At 33.5% G+C, this 26710-nt stretch overlaps 1 protein-coding gene across 1 annotated transcript in view; it reads left to right on the top strand.

The window, feature by feature from the left end:
- Window positions 1–26410, top strand: part of TFPI (tissue factor pathway inhibitor) — a 34414-nt gene extending 8004 nt beyond the window's left edge. Inside the window, exons 3-8 of the mRNA XM_021703178.2 lie at window positions 1971–1987; window positions 4055–4072; window positions 8035–8215; window positions 9352–9449; window positions 25432–25611; window positions 26304–26410. Coding sequence (XP_021558853.1) covers window positions 1971–1987; window positions 4055–4072; window positions 8035–8215; window positions 9352–9449; window positions 25432–25611; window positions 26304–26410 — 601 coding nt within the window. The remainder of the gene's footprint in view (window positions 1–1970; window positions 1988–4054; window positions 4073–8034; window positions 8216–9351; window positions 9450–25431; window positions 25612–26303) is intronic.
- Window positions 26411–26710: the final 300 nt, after the last annotated feature.

Below are 26710 nucleotides of genomic sequence, written 5' to 3'. Positions count from 1 at the left end.
TTTTTTTTTTTTTTTTTTTTTTTTTTGTATATTCCAGAGCTGACAGAAAAGGATTGATGTGAATATATTTCTTTGAACTTGAGCACTTATTTCCTTCTTTCTTCTCCATACAAGTGCTGGAAATGTTACTAAGAGAGATTATGCAGTTCAGTGATCCTCTGGTGGGCCCCTGGTTTTGGTGATTGCCTGGTCATTTTCCATTCATTATACCTCCTCATCCATACTGGGCCGAGTATCCTTTTGTGTTGAGTTGAATAGCACTCAGGTTCAGCACCTTGGCTAGAGGCCTGGTTGCCTCATTCTTTGTAATTCTCACTTTCTCCTTTAGCAGCCTAACATTTTCATCAGCTGGCCTCTTTCCCACGATACATACCTGTTTCTTTTATTTCACCATCATATAAAAATTACCCTTTTCTTTAGAAATTAATCAAATATAATTATTTCGTTCTCCAGTGACCTCCTTGCTTACAGTATCTTCTAAACATCATTACTACCTAGCATATAAATATGAGTCTTTGGCTTCCATCTCCTTATTACATCTCCAAGAGCCACTTATTGTTTGAATATATGAGTGTTGTGTATAGTAAATTACTGTTAAGGATATAACCAGCATATATAAAAAGGATTGCTAGGCTTTTAAAAAATCACCTAAAGAGACAATTCTATCTTCAGCTATGATGGAAGCACTGAAACAGAACTTTCTCTCATAATATAAATGATTAGAAAATTAGACAAAATATATGAAGCAACTGTTGGCAGACATGGATCAAAAGGCAGTGCAGGGGGCACCTGGGTGGCTCAGTCATTAGGCGTCTGCCTTTGGCTCAGGTCATGATCCCAGGGTCCTGGGATCGAGCCCCACATCAGGCTCCCTGCTCGGCGGGAAGCCTGCTTCTCCCTCTCCTGCTCCCCCTGCTTGTGTTCCCTCTCTCGCTCTCTCTGTCAAATAAAACAAACAAACAAACAAAAAAGGCAGTGCAGGATTGTGATTCCTTAGAGAAGGGAAACATGTGAGGTGAGTCCAGTCTCCCCAGCTTTCTGCATGAAGGCACTTCTGAACCATAGCTAAAGGAGGGGAGCCCAAGCACAGGATGGTGGTCTCCCTGGTAGAGAATATGGAGATTGGAGATTAGGAGACTGAGGTCAATGGGTTTTGGGGCATAATATGTGGGAGAGTATGGACATATGTAGAGAAAAAGCTAAAAAGTCAGAACAAGAGTCCCTTTGAGTTTGTCACTGAACAACAAAACTGCATGCATTTGGTGAAATTCCATAAGTTAGAGAAAATAATTGTAAGTATTTGTAAATGGTACATCTCCCAGAGCATCCACATGACTGAGAGAAAACCCAATTATATATATGAAAAATTTTAGGAACTTGCAGATGACTTTAGAAATCTCACTGGATAAAAGGACAATGTAAATATTTACACACATGCTGGCAATGAACAAATAGAAAATTAGACAAAATTCTTAAAAAGACAATTTCATTTAAAATAATGGAACATGAAATTCTTAGTGATGGATTTAAATAAAAAAGTACATAACATTTACAATGAAATCTATAAAACATTGTTAAAAATTCATTGGCAAATAAAGAAGACTTTAATGAACAGAGATATAAAACAATAGATTGAGAGGTGCACTTTAGTTGAGATGTAAATTCTCCCCAAATGGATCTGGAAATTTTATCCTATACCAAATTCCAGCACATTTTTGTTTATATATTAATTAGTCAACTCTAAAAATGATATGCAATACAAAGGACCTAGGATGGCTAAAACAATTCTGAATAAAAGAGCAAATTTGGAGAACTTTATCTGATTTCCTTTTTTTAAAAAAAGATTTTTTTTATTTTAGAAAGAGAGAGAGAGAGCACATGCACACATGTGAGTGAGCAGGGAGAGGGACGGGGCCGGGGGGGAGGTGGGGTGGAGAGAAAGAACCTCAAGTAGACTCAGCTGAGCTCAGAGCCAATGTGGGCCTCAGTCGCACACCCCTGAGATCATGACCTGAGCCGAAACCAAGAGTCAGATGCTAACAGCCTGAACCACACAGGTGCCCCAGACTTTACCTGATTTCAAGAGTTATAGCACAGCTGCCGAAATTGAGCAGAATGATGTGAGAATAAGGATAGACAGAAATCAGTGGAATAGAATAGTCAAAAATAGACTACACCATCAGAGTTAACTGATTTTCTACGAAGATGGACACATTATGTTATGAATAGAATAACAGTTTAATAAAAATAAATGGGATGAAAGCTTGTTTTGTTTCAGTCCTGAATGTTGTTACTCTCTGAAGCTCAGTTTCTTCCTGTGCACACTGAGGATGTGATAATCACGTAGACCAAAATCATTAATGTTATGTATACTAATATTTATATTACTTGTTCAAGGGAAAGATCCTTTCAAGTAAATAATGTGACTGTAGGCTTGAAAGCACTTAGAAACGTTAGAAAATAATGACATCAAATGTCATTTTATCCTGCAGTGCCTGTTAATATCTCTATCTGCTAAATTACATATTTTTTTCATTATGTTCAGAGTTTAAATTTTTACGCATGTGTAAAACATGCTGCTTAGTTACCATGATAAGGTATGAATATTATGGAAGCAGCCAGTGAAATCAGTGGCCCTCTTTATGCTGAGAACCTAATTATTTTACAGTTAGCCAAGATCAATGTAATTATTTTGAAAAATTTTTGGTTGTTTTTTGTTTAATATGTGTTAATTACTTAACATTAATCCAACTTGGAATGGAATCAGAAAACAAGTTATCTTTTAATATTACATGAACATTGAAATCAAGCATTTCTATGTTCCCATCCAATGGCTACCGTCAGTAGGCAAAACAGTAAAAATGATTATTTAGCACTCTAGTCTGATGTAATATTTATCTGTATATATTCTTTCTTTGCCCTTATAAATTAAAACTGTAACAAATTAATTGTACATTAAAATATTTCAATATAAGCTTATTATGACAATCCACTATCTAATTGAAACACATCGACAGTTGGTTATTTACAATGAGAAAGACTCCTGAGGTTTCCTTAATATTTAAAATACAATTATATATATATCTTTTTAAAAAGACTATTTAATAAAATATAGGAAAATCTTTTTAAAAAGGCCTCATTACCTTCTCTTTCAAAGATATTTTATATTCCAAAGAATAACCTAGCTGCTGATTTTTGGCTGAAAGGGGCATATAAGCCAACTCATTCCCCCAACCCCCTGTCTCTCTGGCCATACAACTAATTATAAACTGCCTTGACCAAAGCTTTTCTCTGCAGAACATGATTATACAACAAACATCACTCAGCCTTCCTAATGTTTACATGAGCAAATTAAAACTTCACTTATTATATTGATTTGAATTTCATCACCTATCATTTAAATTAGAACTTAGCATCCGTACTTGAATATAGTGAGTCAAAGACAAGCAGCATTCTAGTTTTTGAGTGGAGAAATTCCATTAATTCTTTGAGGTTAAACCAAAAAATATGTCACAGATACCTTTTGCTTCATTTCTCTTCTGTACTTGGAAATAATAATAAAAACTTGTGATTGGGTTGAAACAATGCAGCAGGGGAAGGAATCAGGAAAGGAGATAATTCTGGTTTCTTCCACCCCTACTACCAAGTCTCTATAGAAATTATCTGTTTTGATATGCAAAGTATGCTGCTTGAATTACTTTCATATTTCACATTATCTTAATGTTTTTCAATCATAGGTGTTTTGAATAGCAAATGTAGTTCACCATGAATTCTTATTTTTGTCAATGTGTTAGAAACTTTCAACACCAGTTTTGACATTATTACGTTAAAATGCAGATGGCCTCATATCTATAAAAATTAAAATTATTTAATCTTTAGAGAAAATAAGAAATTTAAGCTATTTATTGATATTATGTATAAGAATAATTTTAATGGTAATAAATACATCATCCTAGTTTGTTAAATTGAAATTTATATATAATTTATTTATATAAATTTTGATAATTGACGCACATACTGTTTTTTCTTGCAGTTTATCCACAGGCCAAGACAGAGACAACATTAGAAAAAGGTAAACATTCATTTATATGCTAATTAGAATTTATGCAAGACACTTAGAAATTCAATTCTTAGTTTTCTTTGATATGGACTCCATCATAAATCCATACAATCTTTGAAATGGTGTTTTATTTCAGTGGATATAATGAAAAATTTAAAATAACATATATGATATTTGGTATGGAAGTCTTCAGACACTATATTTACTCTCATTCTAATGCAGAATGATATTTAGTATTAGATCAGTCGAATTCCACAGCCATGCACATGCTATTTTAACATCTGTTGAACAGTAATTTAGATGCTGTTAGTTCTCAGATCTCTACTCCCTTGATAATCTCAGCATTGTGTATCTTTAGCAAGTTATATCCAGTATTTCCCTGAATTGATATATGTCTTTGAGTTGTCAAAGTCTATATGCAGAAGTAAATGGAGATATTTAATAATAAGTGATTGCTCTTGTCAACATTAGTGTGTGTACATAGCTTTTGTGATTTAAATTATTTACTGGTTTTAGCTAAAAATAATTTTCTGATTAAAATGTTACATTAGCACATGAAAAAATATATCAGTAGATCAAGAAAGACACTCCTTTTAGTAAAGGTCTAGAAGCTGACTTGGTCCAATTACCATTTATGTCATCTACATTTGAATGACAAAATACTGAACAAAGGGATCAAATTATTTAACTTGGGAAATGAAAGAGTTACAAAATTCAAACTGTATTTTAATTTTTCTGACTTTGATTTAATTGTGTGAGAAAGAGTTGAATGCTTTTGTGACTGATAAACTTAAGACTTACTAGACTGAATCAAAATTTATAAAATAAATTCACACGCAAAGATTGTACAAACACTATCAGTGGATGTATTTATTTACAAATTTTAAAATAGCTTTCTATAAAATTGAATTAATCTTTACTGAAATGTTCAATGTTTCAATTAAATGAAATTCATTATCTGTAGTATCAAAGAATACAGGATATTTACCAATAGAGGGTTTTATCCACCAAGTAAAAGATGGTATCTTTGTGAAAGGAAATACCAACATTTAAATGTTAGGGTATTTTTTCAAAAATGTGAAATTAGGAAAAAAATGTATGCAGATAAAATTTACTATAAAATTATGCTATTTAATGTATATTTAATGATTTGGAATTCAATCATTCTTTTTCTTCTAATTCATATTAACTGATATTTTTCCAAAAATGCAATATTTTATTTTTACCAAAGTTAATTGGCTCCAGTCAAAAACTGACAGTGTATGAAAAACAATCTTATAAATTATAAAGCACAGTATAAATTACTAGGTGTGAGGAAAACAAATATGGCACGCAGAGGGGCATACCTCTGCTATGAACTAGAGGAATCACTTCTGCTATTTGAGCTCCTATTTCCTTGACTATAAAATGAGCACATTCAGGGAAATAGAGCTCTTTTACCTTTAACAAGTTCTAAATCTACATTTTTTATGAGTTTTGTCAGATTGGCACTAACTTGATTAAGAAAAAAATATAACATTTCCTTAGATACAAAGTAAAAATGTTCTCCATTCTGTGTAGGTTTATGGATTTCTTAATCCTAGAATAGTGGTAGTATTCAATAGCAAAATAAGGTCTCCTAAATTTTGATTATAACCTACTGAGTTCATTACCTTGCTTTGCTCAGCGAGATCACCAAGCCTCCAGAATCCCCAGTCTATAGAGTTCAACTTCAGCATTTATAGGAGATATGACAGTAAGTAGGAGACCCAAGGATGAGGGATTTGCTTTGTCAAAAGGAAAATCAAAGATCAAGAGGCAACTTGAATGAATTACATTTGTCAAGAGTCAGGGAGGAAGGTTGGAAAGTCACCTGGCTTAGCAGGTGGTGAGAGAGCAGTAAGGTAGATAATGTAATTAGTGTCCTAGTTAGGAGTTCCTCTTCTCTTCATTCTTAACTGATACTACATATGGAAATTAGAGAATAAAGCTAATCAATACTGTTCACATGTGTTAAACAATGTTCAAATGCCAAAACCCATCCATAATAAAGACCTCTAGACATATCCACTTCAAGTTAACTTTGTGATATGCTTTTGGAACAGTTACAAAGACAACCTCTTTGAAATAGTTTGGGTTAAGACAATTGTCAAGTATGCAGCCTCAAATAAAAGTTAATAGTAAAACTTAATGTGGTTTATGGAAGTTTGTAGCTTAAAATCTGTATTCTGTGTTTTAACCAAGCATCAGTCTAGAGCAAGGATTGTGTATGCAGATTTAGTACGACTGTTACTTTATCTGAGGAATATAGGGCATGAATTTCTTGATTTGTAACCTTATTTTAAACTGTAGGCCCAAGCGGAATTATTTTACAAGTGTGCAATGTCAACTTTGTCCTAAAATAAATTTATGTCCTAGAATGGAGCCTCATAAATAATAGCAACTTCTAGTTGCACAATTTCTTAATTATACTTCTCAGCATAATTTCTTATTATTTTCTATTCTTTATATGCAGTATATTTTACCTACTCCTTTTTGTTAAACACAGAACTCTTATATTCTCTGTTAAGATGATTTAAAATTTCATAAGAAGTACATACTAAGGCCAAAACAAATCGAAATAATAGCAATTGAATGTATTTTTCCTCATTCTCTTATAAAAAAGTTTTACAAAAATTTAAAGAATTATTTTTTTTCCTTGTCCCATAAATTACACTTAACCACAAATTGTTGCTATGCGGATAATAGTAACATTCACCTTGAGAAACAAGAGGCAATAAACAATAAACAAAACTCTCAAATTGGTACTTCGAGAAGTTATAGTAGATAGATATTTTACACTACATTAAAATGGGATGTTTTATTAATAAAACAATGCTCTCATGGAGATCAGCCTTTCCAAGGATTTGCAACTGTTGCAGAAATCATTAATATTAAATATATGCTTTTTTTATAGTAACCTCCTGAGTGTTGCTTCCCTGAGATAGAACAGGTTGCTTTAAAATGGAAAAGGATACTACAGTTCATTTTTGCCACTCTGATAATACAGTTGCAGGGATAAAGTGGGGAAATTGGAGCTTTCCCCAATTTAAGCCCCATATATCTTGCAATCATAATTTTGAAAATAAGTTTAATTCTCTTCTTTACAGAGTATGCCTGTAGACAAGGCTTGTAATGTAGATCACAGTAGCACAATTTCTGTGACAGCTGTGTTTAATCTGGTTTGGAGCACTATCAAAGAATGGGCATTAGATTTTTTTCAAAAGCCTCTCCAATCCCTGAACATGTATTTCCTTTCTGCCTTTGCACTGCTGGAGTCACTCCAATGCCAGGAAGAAGAAAAACAAGAGACACACTGGTGGAGGATGTCATGCCTAACCTAATACAGATTCCAGAATAAGAATTCAGGAACTTCTAAGAATAGCCATGAAAGCTTCCACATGCCTCAAAGCTTCTCCTCCAATATTTTTTAAATTGAAACCATTGTAATGAAGCAACACATTACACTTCTTTCCCTAATGGGAGCCTATACCTGAAAAATATGAAATATTCCTACTTCTTTCCTAAATGTCAATGCCTGTACGCCTAAAAAAATAACTGAACCAAAATTTTGCCATAACATTTTGTAACATTATGAATTTTGGAATATTTCTTCCAAACCAAGGGTAAAATAACATATTTTACTCTTTCAATTCCTGAAATGGTTGATAGTTAGGCGCCCTATTAATTTATGATGAGAAATTTAGAACTTGAAATTCCAGTAGCAACAATATGTGACAATAGATACATCTTCCTTATTCTAAATGTCACAATAGACATAGTGGACAATTTTAATATTGTGTGGTTGTGGATAAAGTTCCGTTTTTACCTTGTATCTTTAACTTTTCATGTTTACTCCTTAAATAACTTCAACTTGGTTATTTTGTACATTTAATCAGCGTAATTCAATTATTCACAAAAAGTATATTGCTTTCTGACATTTTTATAATTTCCAGAAAAGCCAGATTACTGCTTTTTGGGGGAAGACAGTGGAGTCTGTCGAGGTTATATAACTAGGTATTTTTATAACAATGAGTCAAAGAAATGTGAAGATTTCAAGTACGGTGGGTGCCTTGGCAATCAAAACAACTTTGAATCACTGGATCAATGCAAGCAAACCTGTGAGAGTTTAGGTAAGTTTATTTCCCATCTCATTTTACTTCATTTACAGGCATCCTTTAAAAATAAGGCAACTTAAAGGATGTTCAAGTTTACCTAGATTTTTGTTTCAGCCATACAGATGAAGATACAGTAGCATCCACTAAATTTGATAAAAATCAGTCACTGCGTTAACTTAAAAAAAAAAAAAGGAACAGAAAATTAAGAAATGTATAGGGGAACTTATTTCCATAGATTTATTTTAGGTTACATTATTTAATTTTCTTTCCTGAGAATTTTAGTACAATGTAAGCATAAGAATAGGGCTGCTGAAATCCCTTAGGTTTATAACAATTTGAGGACAAATAGTTCTTTGGAACCTACCACCTAAAATCAATCAGTTTTACCTGACCATGAAATTTATTAAAGGATGCCTTAAACTTTAACTGTTACCTTTTTTTGACCAAGAACTACAAAGTTACTCACAGAAATATGATCTTACTAACAATATGTATAAATATAAAGATTTACTGTTCATTAATTTAACATAGCAATGTGAATAAAATTTCTAGAAGTCTCCTTTTTAAAGATTTATTTATTTGAGAGAGATTGTGTGTGTGCGCGTACATGTGCGCATGAGCTGGGGGAGGGGCAGAGGGAGAGAATCTTGAAACCGACTCCCCGCTGAGTGCAGAGCCCACTGGGGGGCTCCATCTCAAGACCCATGAGATCATGACCTGAACCAAAATCAAGTCTCAATGGACTGAGCCACCCTGGTGTCCTTGGATGTCTACTCTTCTTCTTCTTCTTTTTTAAAGATTTTATTTATTTATTTGACAGAGAAACCGTGAGAGAGGGAACACAAGCAGGGGGAGCAGGAGAGGGAGAAGCAGGCTCCCCACTGAGCAGGGAGCCTGATGAGGGGCTCGATCCCAGGACCTGAGCCGAAGGCAGACGCTTAACAACTGAGCCACCCAGGCACCCCGATGTCTACTCTTCTTAACACAACCGCTGTGCTTTGCTTTGTGTGTATAATTATGGACATATGACAATGTTGTATTTTAATTGGCTGTATTTTTTTTTCCAGTGAATGATCTTCAGTTGGAACAAGCTGTGAATAATACAGTACTGCCTGAGTCTACGGGTAGTACAATACCGTTTAGTCCTGTGAATAGTCTGACAACGCTTGATGTTACAAATACTGTGTCCCCACCTGATTCTGTGAATAATGATTCCATCACTCCCCAGCCTACTAAGGGTCCCAGCTTTTTTGGTAAGAACTTTTTTTTTTTAAATTGCTCCCAGAAAAATATTTTGGTAACAATAGAAGTGGAATGTATATTAGAACCTTGCTTTTTTTTAAAAAAAATATAGCTCTTGTTCTCTAATAATAGGTGTGTTGAAATATTGAGATTCAAAATGTTTGTCTTTCAATCCCATCATGGTGATAATTTTCCTCTATTTTAAAGTATGCTTTGAAGGAGGCTTCTGATTGTATATCATATGAAAACTTTCCTATGATATTTAACTCTATGCCAAATTTGTCTTATAAAATAATGCTCAGAATTATCAGCATCAATGTCTGATGGTAAATTATTATAATGGCAGCATTGAGTCAAAGGCAGTAAAGTGCTCTTTAACTGAGCACGGCATTGGGCAAGGTCTCAGGTGTTTAGTCACAGGACAAATTAGGAATTTGTTGAATAACCACCACCAAAGGTTATGTCACTCTGAAGAGAATTGTCTTTTGGATTTCTGCAAAATTCTCTTCTGGGCTATTCCCTGTCAATGTATTTACCAAATTTAAACAAACATACAGGAAATATGCCCACAAAAAATGCAGAGCTGGAAAATAGTAAAAATATTGGAAAACAGAACCGGAAACTACAAATATCTGGGCAGTTAAAAACAATTGAGAGAGCTGAAAGTTAACAGGATAAATATAAGGTCCAACCTAAATTTTAAAAATCACATGTGCTCATTCACGAATTGGAGATCTCACTTCGAAGCAGTCCAAGTGAAAGTTTCAAATGTAAAGGTGATACGAGTTGAAAGAGTTCTGTAGCTATTAAAATTGTAGCCCTAGGGTAAAAAGAGACAGTGTGTGGAGCAGGGGTTCTCCACAGCAGCCGTGTGTCAGAATCCAGTGGGAATCAGAATCAGAAAGTCTTTGAGCATCTCTTTACACAAACAAATAAGCAAGCAAGCAAACAGCAGACAGAAGTTCTGCCCAGATGGATTTAAAGCTGCACATGTTGACTATTCCCTATCTGGAATGAAGGATGTAAATATCAAGTTCAGTGCCACACTGACCTGATCATGTCTGAGGGCTTTGCTTCAGCTCTGAATGCCATACCTTAGAGGCCACAAAGAGAACTGGAAACATGTTTACAAAAGGCCTGGAAAAGTGCAAGGAGATGTGAGATCCAAAGAGGGAACATTATATATGCTCTCAGTACTTGTAGCACTAACATGTGAAAGAAAAATTAAGTTCCATACATCCCTCACCCCCCTTCTCCCCACATCCCTACCCTTCCTTATTTCCCTCAACCCCGCCGAAGAATCAGGATTGATTCATGAAATCTAAAAGTATAAGTTTCTTTCTGTAAAGTGTTTATTTTTTAATGTGAGGTCTTAAAAAATCAGTGGGTACCATAGGAATGAGAGTCCCTAAACTGCAGGTCTTCGAGCAGTGTTCTAATAGCACTTGAGATGTCATGAACGGCATGCAGAATTTCAGAGGGAGTTTGAAAACGGTATATTCAAATGCCTTCAGGTCCTTAGATTGGATTCTATAATTAGAGCAATGAATTCAGTGCCAGATGAATTTGAGTCTAGTTTTTAAACACTACTTTGTTTGTAATAATGATAATAAATAGCTTTGTAGTTCTGATTTATCTGTGAAATTAAGTAATTTCATTGCATTGTTTCTTTGTGTCCTTTCAGCCCTGTGTCTTTCAGTGACATTTTGTTTTATCCAGTTAAGTATCACATGTCTCTTTAAACCCATTAAGTTTGTCATTCTAAACTTTCACATCTTTCACACAATAAGATTTAGCATGCTTTTCAACATGTGATACAATATATCTACTAATAAAATAAATGCATGAAATCAATTTTCAATATGTTTCAATATTTTTTGTTTGGATTGCTTCACTAATTCAGATAGAGATCTATATTCATTTGTCATTATAATGAATGGAGTAAGAAGAAAGTTTTGCCTTAAAGTTTTATCAAGTATAAAAATCATGATTTTTGGCACGCACACTGCCAAAATAGAAAGGAGGAGACAAAATATGTGTGAGAAAGTAAATGAGTTTTAAATACTGTCTGATAAATGTCCTAAGTTTTTATATAGTTGCACAATGAAAAGTATAAAAAACAAACAAATGGTTATAACAGTAAATTATTAACTAAGGAAACAGTAAAAATTCACAACATGAATCTAAAAGAAAACAAGATTAAACGGATTTTTATTAAAACAATAGACATTTAATTCTTTCATAGTAAGTGCATTTAAAATTAGGGAAAATCTTCCTCCTTTCTTTGTCTAGAGAATTATTTTATTTTTTTTATTGTATATACTTGCCTCAAAACCTAAATTTCTCTAGCCAATTTGACCCCTTTTCTTCTTTTTCTAGGAGTATTCATTTCTCATTCTTTTGTTTTGTAACATTCTTAAGTTAAAGCATGAAATAATGTTGCAATAGCTACTATAGGAAGTTTGATACGAAGAGTGGCTAACATGAAAAGGGGAACAATGAAGCTGTGCCCTCACTCTTTTTAAGATCTACTTGATCCCTCGTCCACCCCATCCAAGAGGCAGAAGGTGGAAATTCAGCCATCCCTCTTCACTAAGACCTAGATGAGCCCTCCTCGACCTCATCCAAGTAGCATAATGTCAGAAGGCAATTGTGCCCCTACTTTTCCTATACCCAGACTATCCCTTTCCTACTCCACCAAAGGCTTTTGCTGAGGTCTATGAAGACACTGTTGATATTCCAGCTCAAAAATAATTACATCTGTCAGTGCTTGCAATTATATTAATATATTTTACTATAATTTAAGAAAATATGATTCTATGCTTATGTAAAACCTTGTGGTTCAAGGTTTTAGCAAATGTATAAGCTTCTCTGCATTAGGTTCTTTTGAAAAGATGTAAATCGTTTTAATTTTGATTCAGTGCATAGGAATAATAACATGCCCCACAATAAAAATAGGATAGCATTCATTTAAAATTCTTTCCATTAAATAACAATCCTTAGAGTATTGGAATATTCCAAAAATATAGCTAGATTATGCTATTGTTATGAAGGAGAATATTTGTAAATATAATTTTAATGTTTCTCTTCATGATAATAGGAAAGAAATCTTTTAGAAGTTTTGTTCGCTGTTTATTCTTAACTACCATGATATTGCATATAAGCTTGAGAATTTTTTTTCCAGTGAGCCCTCTTGACTGAAAATATTTGAATGCTTACCAAGTGCAATCTAGGTTTAATTTTCTCTGTTTATTTCCAGATTTCCTTATTAGTAGGCTATATAGGTATCTCAAAGATTGAGGCTTGCTCTTCCTTAAAGAGATTTTTACAAAATCTTTTGTAAGCACATCCATATGTACAAGTGAGAGCAAAGTATTTGAGTTTGGATTGGCTGAATTGATGAGTATATCCACGTAGGTAAAATAAATGTTTGTTCTCACTACATGTGTGAGAGAAATCATCCTAAAACAATCCCTCTAAACATATGTAGTTCTGTACACAATCTTCAGAATGAAAAACTACCACAATTAGTTTTTCCTGACTTTTCCCTTGAGACTAGCACTACAGTATAGTAGATAAAAGACTCCGAGCCTGAAGAGTCGGGCTCAAATCCCAGTACTTCCACTTATTAGCTGTGCAACCTTGAGTTACTTCTTAACCTCTCTGAACCTTATTTCCCACTGTAAAATGAGGATGGTAATAATATAGTACTCACCTTATAGGTTTTGTTGTGAGGTAAAATCAGTCAATGTACATGGCTCACTTAGCATGGTGCCTGATACCTATTCCATGCTATGGAAATATTATTCATTAACATTACCTGTGGGATTCAGAGCAATACCCCTAACTTCCCAGGCCTTAGTTTCTAACCTGCAAAACAACTCTTTGTAAGTTCTTCTTTGCAGAAGTTGATGTTTCAGACACTCATAAGATCTCTACTTATTCAACTAAGTCCATCAGTACACATACAGTCACAAAACTATAATTAACCTTTCAAAGGGAAATGACAATAGACCTAAATTGATACATATATGGAAACTTACACAGTTCAAATGTGTTTAGTAGAAACAAGTTGAGAATATTGTCATGTAGAAGTATCATGGGGCTTTGAAGCCATAATAATCATTATTATCAATAATCATTAATAAATAGTTATATATCAGACATGTTAAAGAAAACATTTGCTATATGTATGTATATAGACACATGCATATATATGTATGTATATGTGCTTATGTGTGTATATGGAGAGACAGAAAAAGACAGAGACTAAGAGAGTCATATACAACATGTATTAGATACAACATTTTTGACATTGCTGTCCTAATTCCATACATCCATTATATTAGGGTTAGAGTATCTTTAATCAAGCAAGTTTATGTATTTCTCTTGCTTTACAGAAAAATAAATTAAAAACTTAACAGATACATTCTTTCTGTGTTAATTTAGCCTCATCCACTTGTCTTAGATTTGTCTGCCTTATCTGTTGGCCCTCTAACTAGTCCAGGTTTTTGTCTCACTAAATACAAGATTTTTCTGTGCCTTCCGAATAGACATTGTCATTAAGTAGAACTTATCTACTCTGTTATTAGTAAACACAAATTATCCATTCTTATGGCTCCTAATGTTTTGTTTGGTTTCTCCTTCCTAAAATTCACTGGCCCTCCTCATGTAAGCTGCCTTTTCACCCCCACAAGGAAGTCTTCTTCCTCTTCCTTTCTCCTGGCTTCCTATTTTGATTCCCTTAATGCTTGTATTAGTTGATGTTGTTTTAGCTCTGCCTCACTGACTAGATTACAAGTTTTTTGAGGAAAGAGACAAATGTTTTATGTTTTGTAGATCTTCCCTTCTTTGTATTCAGATCAGTGTTATGCATGGGACAGGTGGCTCACATTTTTTATTTATTAATTCTGTGATCCACAGTTATAAAAGAACAAATGATAGTTGGAAGAATGTTGATCATACTTACCAAGTCCTTCTGACCGCCTTCTGCCTTCATTCATCCATGTCCACTTTAGGATAAGGTAGCATTTTATGCACATGTTAATATTTCTGCTTTATATCGTATATGTGATACCTCTGAGAGCATACCATTAACAAAGTTTTAATATTTATGTGCACATAGTTAACATAGTCCTCTCAATGGAGCTCACTGGTAAAAGTCTATCAAAGAAAAATTAATGTTCTCAAGGGTTCATACTGATCCTGGGCTTTTTTTTTTTTTTTTAGGAATTATTTATTTATCTGTAACTGTTTATTTTAATGCAATTTAGTTAACATATAGTATATTAATTAATTTCAGGGGTTAATTTTATGATTCATCAGTTTCATATGATTCCGGGCTTTTTGAATGGACCTGACCCATTGATTAACAAAGTGATTTGGAGCGCCTGGGGGGCTCAGATGGTTAAGCATCCAACTCCTGATTTCGGCTCAGGTCATGATCTCAGGGTTGTGAGACTGAGCCCTGCATCAGGCTCTGCACTCAGCAGGGAGTCTGCTTGAGATTCTCTCTCTCCCTTTCCATCTGCCCCTCCCCTCATGCTTGCTTGCTCTCTCTCTCAAATAAATAAATCTTTTTTAAAGAAGTGATTTCTTTTCTTGGTTCTCATAGCGCCTTTACTTCTCTATGTCAACTCTTAATAGCTGCCTTGGGACTACATCAGCTATATGATATTTTGGAAAAACAAAATTTTCTGATAGACTTCAAAAGCCTACTGGCAACTCAGTCTTGTACTTGGTCTCTGACAGAGAAAAGGAACACCTATATATTTGACGTAGTCCTTATTGCTTCCTGGAAGCCACTAAGTCAAGGGAAAATGATTGAGTATCATTCTGCAAACCATTTGGGTACTTGAGGCTCTCTCTCTCTCTCCTGACTGTATACAATATATACCTACTGGTTGGATTCCATATACATGTGGAAAAAAATGGAGAGAAAAGAAAAACATAAACATAAAACATAAACACGCACATACATACACATATATCTTATAAAAAATTTTTGGTGATCGTTGGCCTTTTGGAAGAGATGTTATATAAACTGCCTGAAAGTCAGACACCATCACTGATACAATTAATTTATAGATTTGCAAGAAAACGTTGTCGCCTATTTGGCCTCTTGTTGAAGATTTGCTTACACATTACAACCACGGAAAGTTTCTGCGAAGAAAATATCCCCCATAATCTAAGGAGTTCCACAGTTAATCACTAGCACTGTCAACAATTCTGAAAAACTCCACTTCATAAAAAACCCACTTAAATAGTCCCACAAAAGCACCCTGTTTTTCATAATGTGTTCTCAGACCCAGAAACATAGATATTCCCTCCTAATTTAAATATGAATCTGGTGCCTCATACACTGATTTTCTGACAAGCTGGCTTTCTAAAAATAGGTAACTTGCGGAGAGGATCCCTAAGACCTTCTACTTCCTGACACCAGAGCTGGTGAGAAACAAAAATGTAGCACTTCCCCTCTGCCAAGACTGCTGCCAGCCAGATACAGTCAGCTCCAGTGACCACTGACTACTTTTGCTAATCCTTTTCTTCCTGGACCATCTCTGCTTTTAAGAAGGATACATTTTTTTGGCCCCAGTATGAGATTCCTCCAGAGAAGTGTTTCTGAAATTTGAATATACAGATAAAGAAAAAAACCCCACAGACTTCTAATTTGTATATCAAATTATTTTGTATGACAGATTGTATATGAACAAGTAAAATACTGTATCTCATTATATATCTGAGCATTATACAACTATCAATCAAAACTTATTCACAAATGAATACAAGCTACAAACAAATGCATTAACAATACTAATTTGATGGCACTTTTTAATTGAAGTACAGTTAACCTACAATATTATATTAGTTTCAGGGGTCTAATTATAGTGATTTGACATTTACATGTAGTATAGAATCATCACCATAAATCTAGTTACCATCTGTCACCAAAGTCATTACAATATTGATTATACTCCCTATGTTGTACTTTACACCCTCATGACTTATTTTATAAATGGAACTTTATACCTCTTGATCATCTTTACATATTTTGAGTATTCCTCCATCCCCTTGCCCTCTTGCAACCACAATTTTGTTCTCTGTATTTATAAGTTTTCTTTTTTGTTTTTTAGATTCCAAAATAAGTGAAATCATATGGAATTTGTCTTTTTCTGACTTATTTAATTTGGTATAACACCCTCTAGATTCAACCATGGTCTCACAAATGGCAAGATCTCATTCTTTTTTATGGCTGAATTGTATTCCATTGGGTGTATGTGTGTGTGTGTGTGTGTGTGTATACACACACCACATCTTTATCTATCCATCTGTTGATGGGCATTTAGGCTGCTTCCATATCTCGGCTATTGTAAATAACACTGCAGTGAATATAGGGGTGCATATGTCTTTTCAAATTAGTGTGTTTGCTTTCTTTGGATACTCAGCAGTGGAATTATTGGATCATATGGTATTTCTATTTTTAATTTTTTGAGGAACCTCCATATTGTTTTCCAAAGTGGCTGCATCAATATACACTCCCATCAACAGCACACGAAGGTTCCTTTTCCTCCACATTCTTACCAACACCTGTTATTTCTTGTCTTTTTGATACTAGCTATCCTGACAGGTATAAGGTGATAGATAGCTCATTGTGGTTTTGATTTGCATTTCCTTGAGGATTAGTAATGTTAAGCCTCTTTTCATATATTTGTTAGCCATCTGTAGGTCTTCTTTGGAAAAATGTCTATTCAGGTCGTCTGTTCATTTTTAATCAAATTGTTATTTTGGTGTTGAATTGTACAAGTTCTTTATATATTTTGGATATTAACCACTTTTCAGATACATCATTTGCAAATAGCATCTCCCAGTCGGTTGCCTTTCAGTTTTGTTGATTGTTTCCTTCTCTGTGCAGAAGCTTCTTAGTTTGATGTAGTCCCACTTGTTTATTTTTGCTTTTTGTTGCTTTTGCCTGAGGAGACAAACTCCTACAATATTGGTAAGACCAATGTTTACAGCCTATGTTTTCTTTTAGGAGTTTATGGTTTCAGGTCTTACATTTAGGTCTTTAATCCATTTTGAGTTTATTTTTATATATGATAAAGAAAGTGGTGCACTTTTATTCTTTTGCATGTAGCTGACCAGTTTTCCCAAAACCATTTATTGAAAAGACTGTCTTTTCCCCATTGTATATTCTTTCCTACTTTGTCATAGATAAATTGACCATATTAAGTTTGGGTTTATTTCTGGGCTTTTTTATTCCATTGATCTGTGTGTCTGATTTTAGATGGCACATCCCTATTATTATATGAATTTGGTATTTACTGCCATAAAGCAGGTTAGGAATGAGGAATAGGTTAGAAAATCCTGTGCTACTCTATGTTTTAATTCTCTACCTTACTTCTATTTGAATAATGACCAATCTTTGCAGGAATAGGTTTGGAAAGCATTATTATTAAATGTATTAATTAGGAAAATCCCACCTCTATCTTTTCTAGGGACACGGTGGAATGTGGTTTCTAGTCTTCTGTCACATCTTATTGCTATTAAATGGATAGCTGACTGGCCAATGCAAATATGATCACAGAGTATACAAACACCTGGAACTTTGGTCTATTATTTCTAGAATCAGCCCAGACTGAATATACAAACACAATAATTCTTGCCTTTAAATATTTGGGCTCTTCGAATACTGTTTGGCTCAGCACTCTTACTCCCAAGACTTGTTTCCAGTTTCTTCATTTGATGGCCTATTTGGATTAGATACCTTTTTCCTGTTCAAACTTGATAAACTCCAACTTCATGCATGTAACTTAGGGTAAGAAGTATAGAAGACATTCTGAACCTAAGAAGAGAGAATTTGGAAACTGGATATAAAAGGAAAGTTGTGACAGCTTTCTCTTTACCTGATAATTATTAAATTGTCTTTGCTCAGTTATTTTTATTTTCTAGTAGTTTTCAGAGGATGCATCATAATGGTGAAGAGCACTGGCTTATGGGAAGAAAGATGTAGGTTTAAATTCCAGTCCTGCTATTTGCCAACTTTTTGTATCCTTGAAAGAATTACACAACTCTTGGCCTCATGTGGAAAGTAATAGCTCATAAAATTTTTGATGATTATGATGACATATATAAAATTCTTATCCCTATGTTTAGCATACAATAAGGGCTGAAAAGTATTAATATTTGAAGGTTTTAATGATTACCCAGTGTCATTGGAAATTTATAGCAGGAAAAAATAATCAGGGATATTATTTGTATACATTTTATTAGTGATCATTTTTAAATATAACTAAAGCCTGTAACCTTGATCTGAAGTATCTTCATTCAATACACTTAATACTATGATTATTTGAAATAAAATAAAGCCCTTCTAACATTCAAACGTAATTATAAAACACCAATACATATTTTGTGTCTTTGGATTGTATTCTCTAATCAGAGGACTTGTAAACCTGTGTTTCTAATTTTATCTTATGACCTGAGGCGCAAATCCATTATACCTCTTAATGCCAGTTCAGTTCAACAAATACTGAGCGGCTCCTATATGATGGGAATTGTCACAGGGACTGGGAGTCTGTGAATAATAAATAAGAAAGATGGTGTTGTCCTTTACAGGCATGCCTGTGAAATGGGGTGAGGGGATAGATACAAGGATGACGTCAATGCCTACACTATATGCTAAGACAGCTGCACAAGTGTTGTGGGGGGACAGAGTCATGATATTGTATTTCCATTGAAGGGTGTCAAAATTAAAATTTTGTCTTTTTCTAAACCTGTGTTCTATGTTTTATCGAACATCTTGGATTTATTTGTTTAGATGCTGGCTAATGCATGGGCATAGTTCACAATTCTATCTTTATTCAGGGATTTTTCTAAGTAAAGCTACAATGAAAGAAAGCCATGATAAAATTATAAATTATGAAACTGTTATGACTATATTTCATACTATAATTCTATTTTATAATATATTAAAAATATTCCATCTTCTAAGTCAATCAGTCTAAAAATACCAGAATTATCTTCTCTCTACCTCTCTCTCTGCTCACAGTCAGTGTGGTACTTAATTTTATTCATTTCCACTATACCTGCTTCAGTTAGGGTCATCTTATATTCTCCTTTATTGCAAGTCTCCTGCAGGATTCAGCCTACACATGGCTGGCTGAGCTTGCTTCATGCATCACGAAAGAGCAAGCAGAACTTTTTCATCCTTCAATACTTTCAGTTGTTCATTAATGTCTATATCATAAAATCCAGGTATATTAGTAATCAGAAACCTTCTTAATTTGGTCTAAATCTACTCTCCCAATCCTGCATCCCACTATACTCTCCATGCACTCTGTTTTTCAGATAGCCTGGAGTTTGCAAAGTGCCCCACACTAGGAATATTCGGACTTTTGTGCTTTCCTTCACCCATTTCCCCCTCTATCTCTTCCACTTGTTAAAATTTCATTCTTCCTTAAAAGCTGATCAAGGGAATAAATGAGTGTTAATTTTCACTTTTTACTAAAATCTTACAGGGTTTTCAATTTTGCAGATGGCTTAAGGAAAAATTTTTCTAATTATAAGACAATTATCTTAGGATAAATTATACTTATAACAGCTTCCTAGTTTATAGTTTTACCATGTATTGCTTGTTTTATGGCTTTATTTAGAAAAATCCCTGGATAAAGATAACTTTGTGAACTCTGCCCATGGAGTCAGTATCCAGGCAAAGAAATCCAACCCAATAGGTATCTATACCACTTCTCTTCTGTTTTAATCTGTGGAGGCTTCCCTGTTGGGGCAAGGGGTCTTACAGTCTATTCCCCCATGACCTTTCAGTTTCAGATGTCCTAGAAGCCTGCTTTTTACATTTCAACCTCAGCTAAGTTACTGTACACATAGACAAAAGAAAAAAGAAAAAAGTTCCACAGTACTAATTTTCCCATTCCCTGCTGTTTTTCCTTCAGTATAGAATGTCAGTTTCTGCCCATTTCACACCAACTCTCCCATGTTAGTGAATGGAGATGCTGCTTTTCCTATAGTACAGATTTACTATCTGTAAATAGTATACTTACAGGTGACAGGTTTACTCTCCATTTCTAACCACAAACAAATTCCAATCTCCAGCCTTTTCCTTATGACCCCAGGACTCTGGCGTGAATCAAAAAATATTTTGATTATATAACCCTATTTCTAACATTATATATTTTATTTTATAATTTGAATATTATAATAGCAGATAAATTGAAAAAAATAGAAAGGAAAAAGACAATTGGCCATATTTGCATTTCACAGAGACAATCACTGCCAACATTCTAGCATATTTCCTTTTCATATTTCTTTGCTATCTTTGTTCTCTACCACATCATGAAGTAAATAAAATACAGACTGAAAGTAGCTACTAGAGAATCCCTAGCAGTATGGAAGAAGCTCAGCATAAAAGTATCTGTTTTGGGGAGTTGCAACCTTGAGAACTGCTAAGCTCCCTACCTAATAAAAACATCTCTACAGTAATCATCTACTTTTGTGGGTATGAGGAGAGAAGAAAAGTGAATACAAATAAATGCATTGCAGTAAGGTGCACATTTTATTAAGTAATTGATTTGGTACTTTTAAACATCATTGTGAAGCATAAATTTATATAAGCTTTTGGTAGAAAATTCAGCAGCATCCACCAAATTATAAATTGAGTATAGCTTTTACACAATTCTAATTTTAGAAAGATCTTTAGAAAGATCTGAACTAGTGTATAAGGATGCTCATGAGCCATTAATCTGGAATTGAAAAAAATAATCTACATCCACATGAGTAATGGGTTGACTAAATGTACTGTAGTCAACTGAAGAAATGAACACTGTGCATATTAAAAATGAAATATATATGAATATGGAAACATTCACAAAATGTTATCAAGTATAAAAAGAAACAATAGTATGCTAATATATGTTTGCCTACGCAAACAATTTGGAGGAAAATATACAACAAAGCATTGATAATGGTTAAGGGACAGGGGTCAAATTATTGAGAACATTTGTTTTATATTTGTTATACTTTTGTATTAATTCAGTGTCTTACAATGATAAGTTATAATTAGAAAGTTAAAATATTTATATTTTTCTTTACTAGAAAATTATAGGAAAAAAGAATGTGTTATTCAAAGGAAAGATTTATTATTCAATTCCCTAAAACAATCTCAGAAGACAAAAAATTTCTCAGCAAGTGATGGGGTAATTCATAAATCCTAAATTGTTTGGTAAAATAAAAGCCTAAATATTATATAAAATGGGAACAGAAAGACACCATGGTAAGGATTCAAAGGGACTATAAAATTTAAAGTTTACAGTATAAGTTTCAGAAAATTTACATAAACCACTTTAAATATAAAACTGATTTTGGAGTGCCACCTTCAGTTTAGCAGTCATACTAGATCATGGCAGTTCCTGGCAGAATATAAGTGGATCCTGAATTCTGAAACCTATCATATACCCTCTAAATGGAAGCTATCCAACTTGTTATTAATGGCAAGATCAAGACAGAATGCATTTGGTTATTAAATTCCCTCTGGAAAATGAACAGAAGTCAGGTTAGTGTCTTTTTATTCTATCTTAAATACCTGTGAATAATTAAATCTAGACCAAAAAAATTTCATTGTGTAACTACTTCAAAACCTTTATATTTTCTTTCATTGTAGATATCATTGTCTGGATTTTGAATAGGTGAGTGCCTATGTTTATCTAGAATACATATGTTCATTGAAAACAGTCAAGCTTATCCCCTCATGAGGTGCAAGAACTTCAATTTCCTCACCGTTAGAGATAGAACTGGATGATAATCAAGGACTCAAAAAAATGTTAGAGCTAAAAATGTCTTTGAGAAACCATCTGCTTCATTATTTTAATCATATTGTTGTTGTCTATGTTAAGGCAATCTAATGATAGTCTTTTTTTAGAGAGGGAGAGAGAGAAGGGAATGGGGAGGGGCAGAGGGAGAGGGAGAAAAAAATCCCAAGCAGGCTCCATGCCCAGTGTAGAGCTCAATCTCACAACCCCGAGATCATGGGGCTCGATCTCACAACCCCGAGATCATGACCTGAGCTGAAATCCAGAGTTGAATGCTATAACCAACTGAGCCACCCGGGTGCCCTGATCCAATGATAGTCTTAGCTACTTAGAGTTCAAATGATTTTCGGAGAAATGAATTAGTTTACATACAAGTATAATTCATGTTCTGAAGAATAATGGCCTTAGAAAAACTCCACAACTGATAATTATAGTATTAAAAACTTTTACAAGTTAACTATAATACATTCTTAGTAATTAATTTCAAATTTTAACCCACTATCAAAATACTTGTATTTTTAGTGTTGGAAACCACAATAATTATCTGGGTCAAAAGTGAGTTGTATTTGATAATCTGTGCAGGTAGTGATTAAAATCAGGGCAAACAAAGTGAAATAGATGAACAGCTATGAACCTCTCTAATGGCATCTGTGCTGGTCAACTATCTGTTTGCCTTCAAAATAATCCCCCTGCCTTCTTCTTGCACTGTCCCATACATATATTGTACTCTTTCCCTTGGCTGTTGAGTAGATTTGGTGAGTGGCAGACATTGTTGGAAGACTCAGTGACCAAAGGAAGACAGAAGCTAGGGTACCTCTCCCCATCAAACCTGTCGTATATCCTCCATGGTTTCAGAGCCTTCTCCATTGTTATCTTCAGTCTAAGTATTGTAGCCCCAGATGTACCAATCTAGCTTGTTCAGTGTCTTGTGATTGAGAACTGCTAAGCTCCCTACCTAATAAGTGATTTGATTTGGTTATGGGGCCAGGTTTACTACAGGTTAAGGGAAAATAAGGATGAATTTATTTCATGTCATCAGAAAATTCTCTCTGTCCTGGAATAAGGAACTTTAGGTAGAGCATTGCTATTAAGACATAATAATTAACATGTGTAAAGAAGTGTACAACTTACAGGTACATCTATATATATTATCTTCAACTTACTGTGAGCTAATAAATCTTGTATACAAAATGCAAAAGTGAAATCGAGGTATAAGTCATATCATCATACTCCTATATCAGCTATGAAGTATCTGTGGGTGCTTGCTGAGAATTTAAAAAAATAGCAATTTTCTCTGTTTCTCATATTAGGCTAATTGCTTGAGGAGTACTTTTGTTTCTGAATACAGGTGATGACTTTGGAAGCTCATGGAGATAGAAGTGGTAGCAACTGATAACCATCTCATATTCTAGGTTCTGGGTTAATGAGAATCCAGAGCATAGACACTGGAAAAGTTTGCACATAGTAGGGCTCAATTACAGTATATCTCTACTATACTGTTAGAAAATTCCTCTTACATAAACCATTACTGGGGACAGGAGACTTCAACAGTTTCTAGAAAGTTAAGCATACATTCTCACCAAATAACATTTTAATTTTGATTTATGATGGCAATAATCATGCACTATAACTCCCAAATAGGATGACATAGAAGATAAATTAGACTACATGATTTTGAATGTTTTAGTTTTATAGATCCAAAGGTCTTCTTTTAAAAAAATTAGTGTTTATAGACCTAATCAAAGACCTAAATTATACAATATTCTTTAGGTGATTACAGTTCTTGAATTTTGACACAGAATTTTCATCTTTCTAAAATGTCTTGTATATTCTTTCTATAGTATTCCCACTCCTATTTTCCAGAAATTCTCTTATTATAGGAGCCATTATATCAAGACACTCTAATCACTTAAATTATCAAGAAGGCAGGAGGTAAATGCAGATTCTTATTTTTTCATGTCTAATTAGGATTATTGTTCATTAATTCAGATTAGATCAAATAATTTCTGCATTTTCCCCTCAAATTGTTTATTTCTTTTATAGTCTTTCATCTAGGGTTCACGTCATCAGACCACTTATAGCTTTCTGCCCAACCTATTTGCCTTCATTGGCTGGATTCCTCAAAGTTCTATTTTCTGCCGATTTTGTATATTAGTATACCATCTTTGTCTGCATTTGCTGTGCCACAGCTCACAATTTGGCAAAGCCATTAAAGTTTTCTTATATTGATTTCTCACCATCTACCAACTTGCCTGCAGTATTGGTTTACTAATATTAAGCGGTTTAAGTCTGCTGCTGGAGTACCAGCTTCCCCTCACAGGATTCCCCAAAGAGCTAAAAACTACCATTGTACTGAAACTATTTCTCTACTTTACCTTAAGAAAATGAGCGATCCTTTTATTACCCTGGTTGTATTTTCTTTCTTCGGTTTCTAAAGTAGTTGGTCCCATCGACAGACCAGCTTGCCTGCCTGGTTTAAACCTGTAAATGTTCTATCTTACTGGCTTTAGCTATATTCCTTCCTTTGCAAAAACATCTAACTCATCGAGAACTGATGCTTCAATTCACAAGAAAACTTTATTACTAAATCAAACCATCTCTTCAGGGATCCTTCTCGGGAAGCTTAAAGTTGAAATTTGCTACACCTGAGTTCCTATGCTTTAAATTGTGATTATGTTACATCATTTAGAACTTTAGTCAAAAAACAACTACTCTTCCTCAGCTTCAGTGATGTCATTCAATGAATAAGGATTCCTCATCAGGACTTTTTTCCTCCCGAAGTTGAACATTCATGAACAAAAATGATGTGTAAACATTGATAATTTGTTAAAGTGAATATGGTTAACAAATTTTTATAAGTTCAATTTTTGAATAGTGGTTTGTCTATTTGTACAGCTAGTTTTTTACATTATGAAGAGTCACCAAAGTACTTCTCTTTAACAAATATATCTACTTTTTTATTTCTTAGAGATAGGTCTTACTGTAGTGGACAGTTGGTGATTAGTAAAGCATTTTCCTGGAGTTGAAATACATGAATTTCACTGAGTACTACTTTTATTATTCAGATTACCGTTTTACATAAATATACTATAAGAGAATAAATAATCAATAAATATAAAAGTTTCAGATTAACTATCATATATAATTTACCATGTTTTCTTGATGTTCTTAGAATATCACGGTCCTTCCTGGTGTCTGACTCCAGCAGACAGAGGATTGTGTCAAGCCAATGAGAGCCGATTCTACTACAATTCAGTCATTGGGAAATGCCGCCCATTTAAGTACAGTGGATGTGGAGGGAATGAAAATAATTTTATTTCTAAAAAAGCATGTCTTAGGACTTGTAAGAAAGGTATAAAGGACATTTTTCCCATTAACTCACTAGTGTTTAAGATAACAATTGCATTAAAATTATGAACAAATTTTAATAGGGGAAAATATGAAATTAGTTCTATTTATAATAATAAACAATATTATAATTTAGGTAATATATGTCCCCCTTTCAACTACATTTAGATGATATTGCTGAAGATGTTAACTACAATTCCTCATAATGTGTCTTTCACAGAAAAATAATCTACTTGAAACAAAACATTTTATTCTTTTAATATTTACATACTAAGCTTTCATTTTAAATTATACCAAAATATTTTTAAGCATCTTATAATGCACATTTAAATGTAGTTACTAATTTTCTTCTGAATATAAAAATGATGCATGTTTATAGAGTATTAATACATAAATGAAAATCGCATATAATTCCACCAACCATATTCATCCATGTTTGCTTTAATAAAGTGAGCACAAATTTCTAAGTGAAGAAGAGTAATAAAAATTCAGAAACATGCTTATCCATTTTTGCTAATTCTTATATATGTGAAATGACTTCCTTAGAAATACGTTGTTCTGCATAAAGACAAATTAAAGGCTTTTAAGCCAATTTTTAGTTCTATATATTAAAAGATAATTTGAGAAAATTTAGATAAAATGTTTTACTGTATTACTTTATTATGCATAATAAATTTGTTTCTCTTCCTTCTATAGGTTTCATCCAAAGAATATCAAAAGGAGGATTAATTAAAACCAAAAGAAAAAGAAAGAAGCAGACAGTGAAAATAGTATATGAAAAAATTTTTGTTAAAAAAATATAAATTTGTTACATTATTACATCAGTTCTAAATATTTTGGATGAAACTTTTCACTATAATTCTTACTTTTTCTTTCCTGAAATCCTTTCAATGAATATTTCCATGAATTTTCTATGTACATATTAACCACTATTAATAATCTATATCAGAATTTATCTAATCAAAGTACGTATTCAAGGGCTGACTACTATGAATTTATTTATTCTCTCAATCCCTTTCTATTTCCCATTGACTACAAATTATCATATTACTGGCCACATCAAATCAGTCCATTTTTTCATTTGGTGATCATCTGTTTGAGAA

Source organism: Neomonachus schauinslandi, chromosome 3, assembly GCF_002201575.2.
Source record: "Neomonachus schauinslandi chromosome 3, ASM220157v2, whole genome shotgun sequence".
Taxonomy (NCBI): domain Eukaryota; kingdom Metazoa; phylum Chordata; class Mammalia; order Carnivora; family Phocidae; genus Neomonachus; species Neomonachus schauinslandi.
Note: the sequence above shows the minus strand (reverse complement) of the source record. Positions and strands in the feature narration are given on the sequence as shown.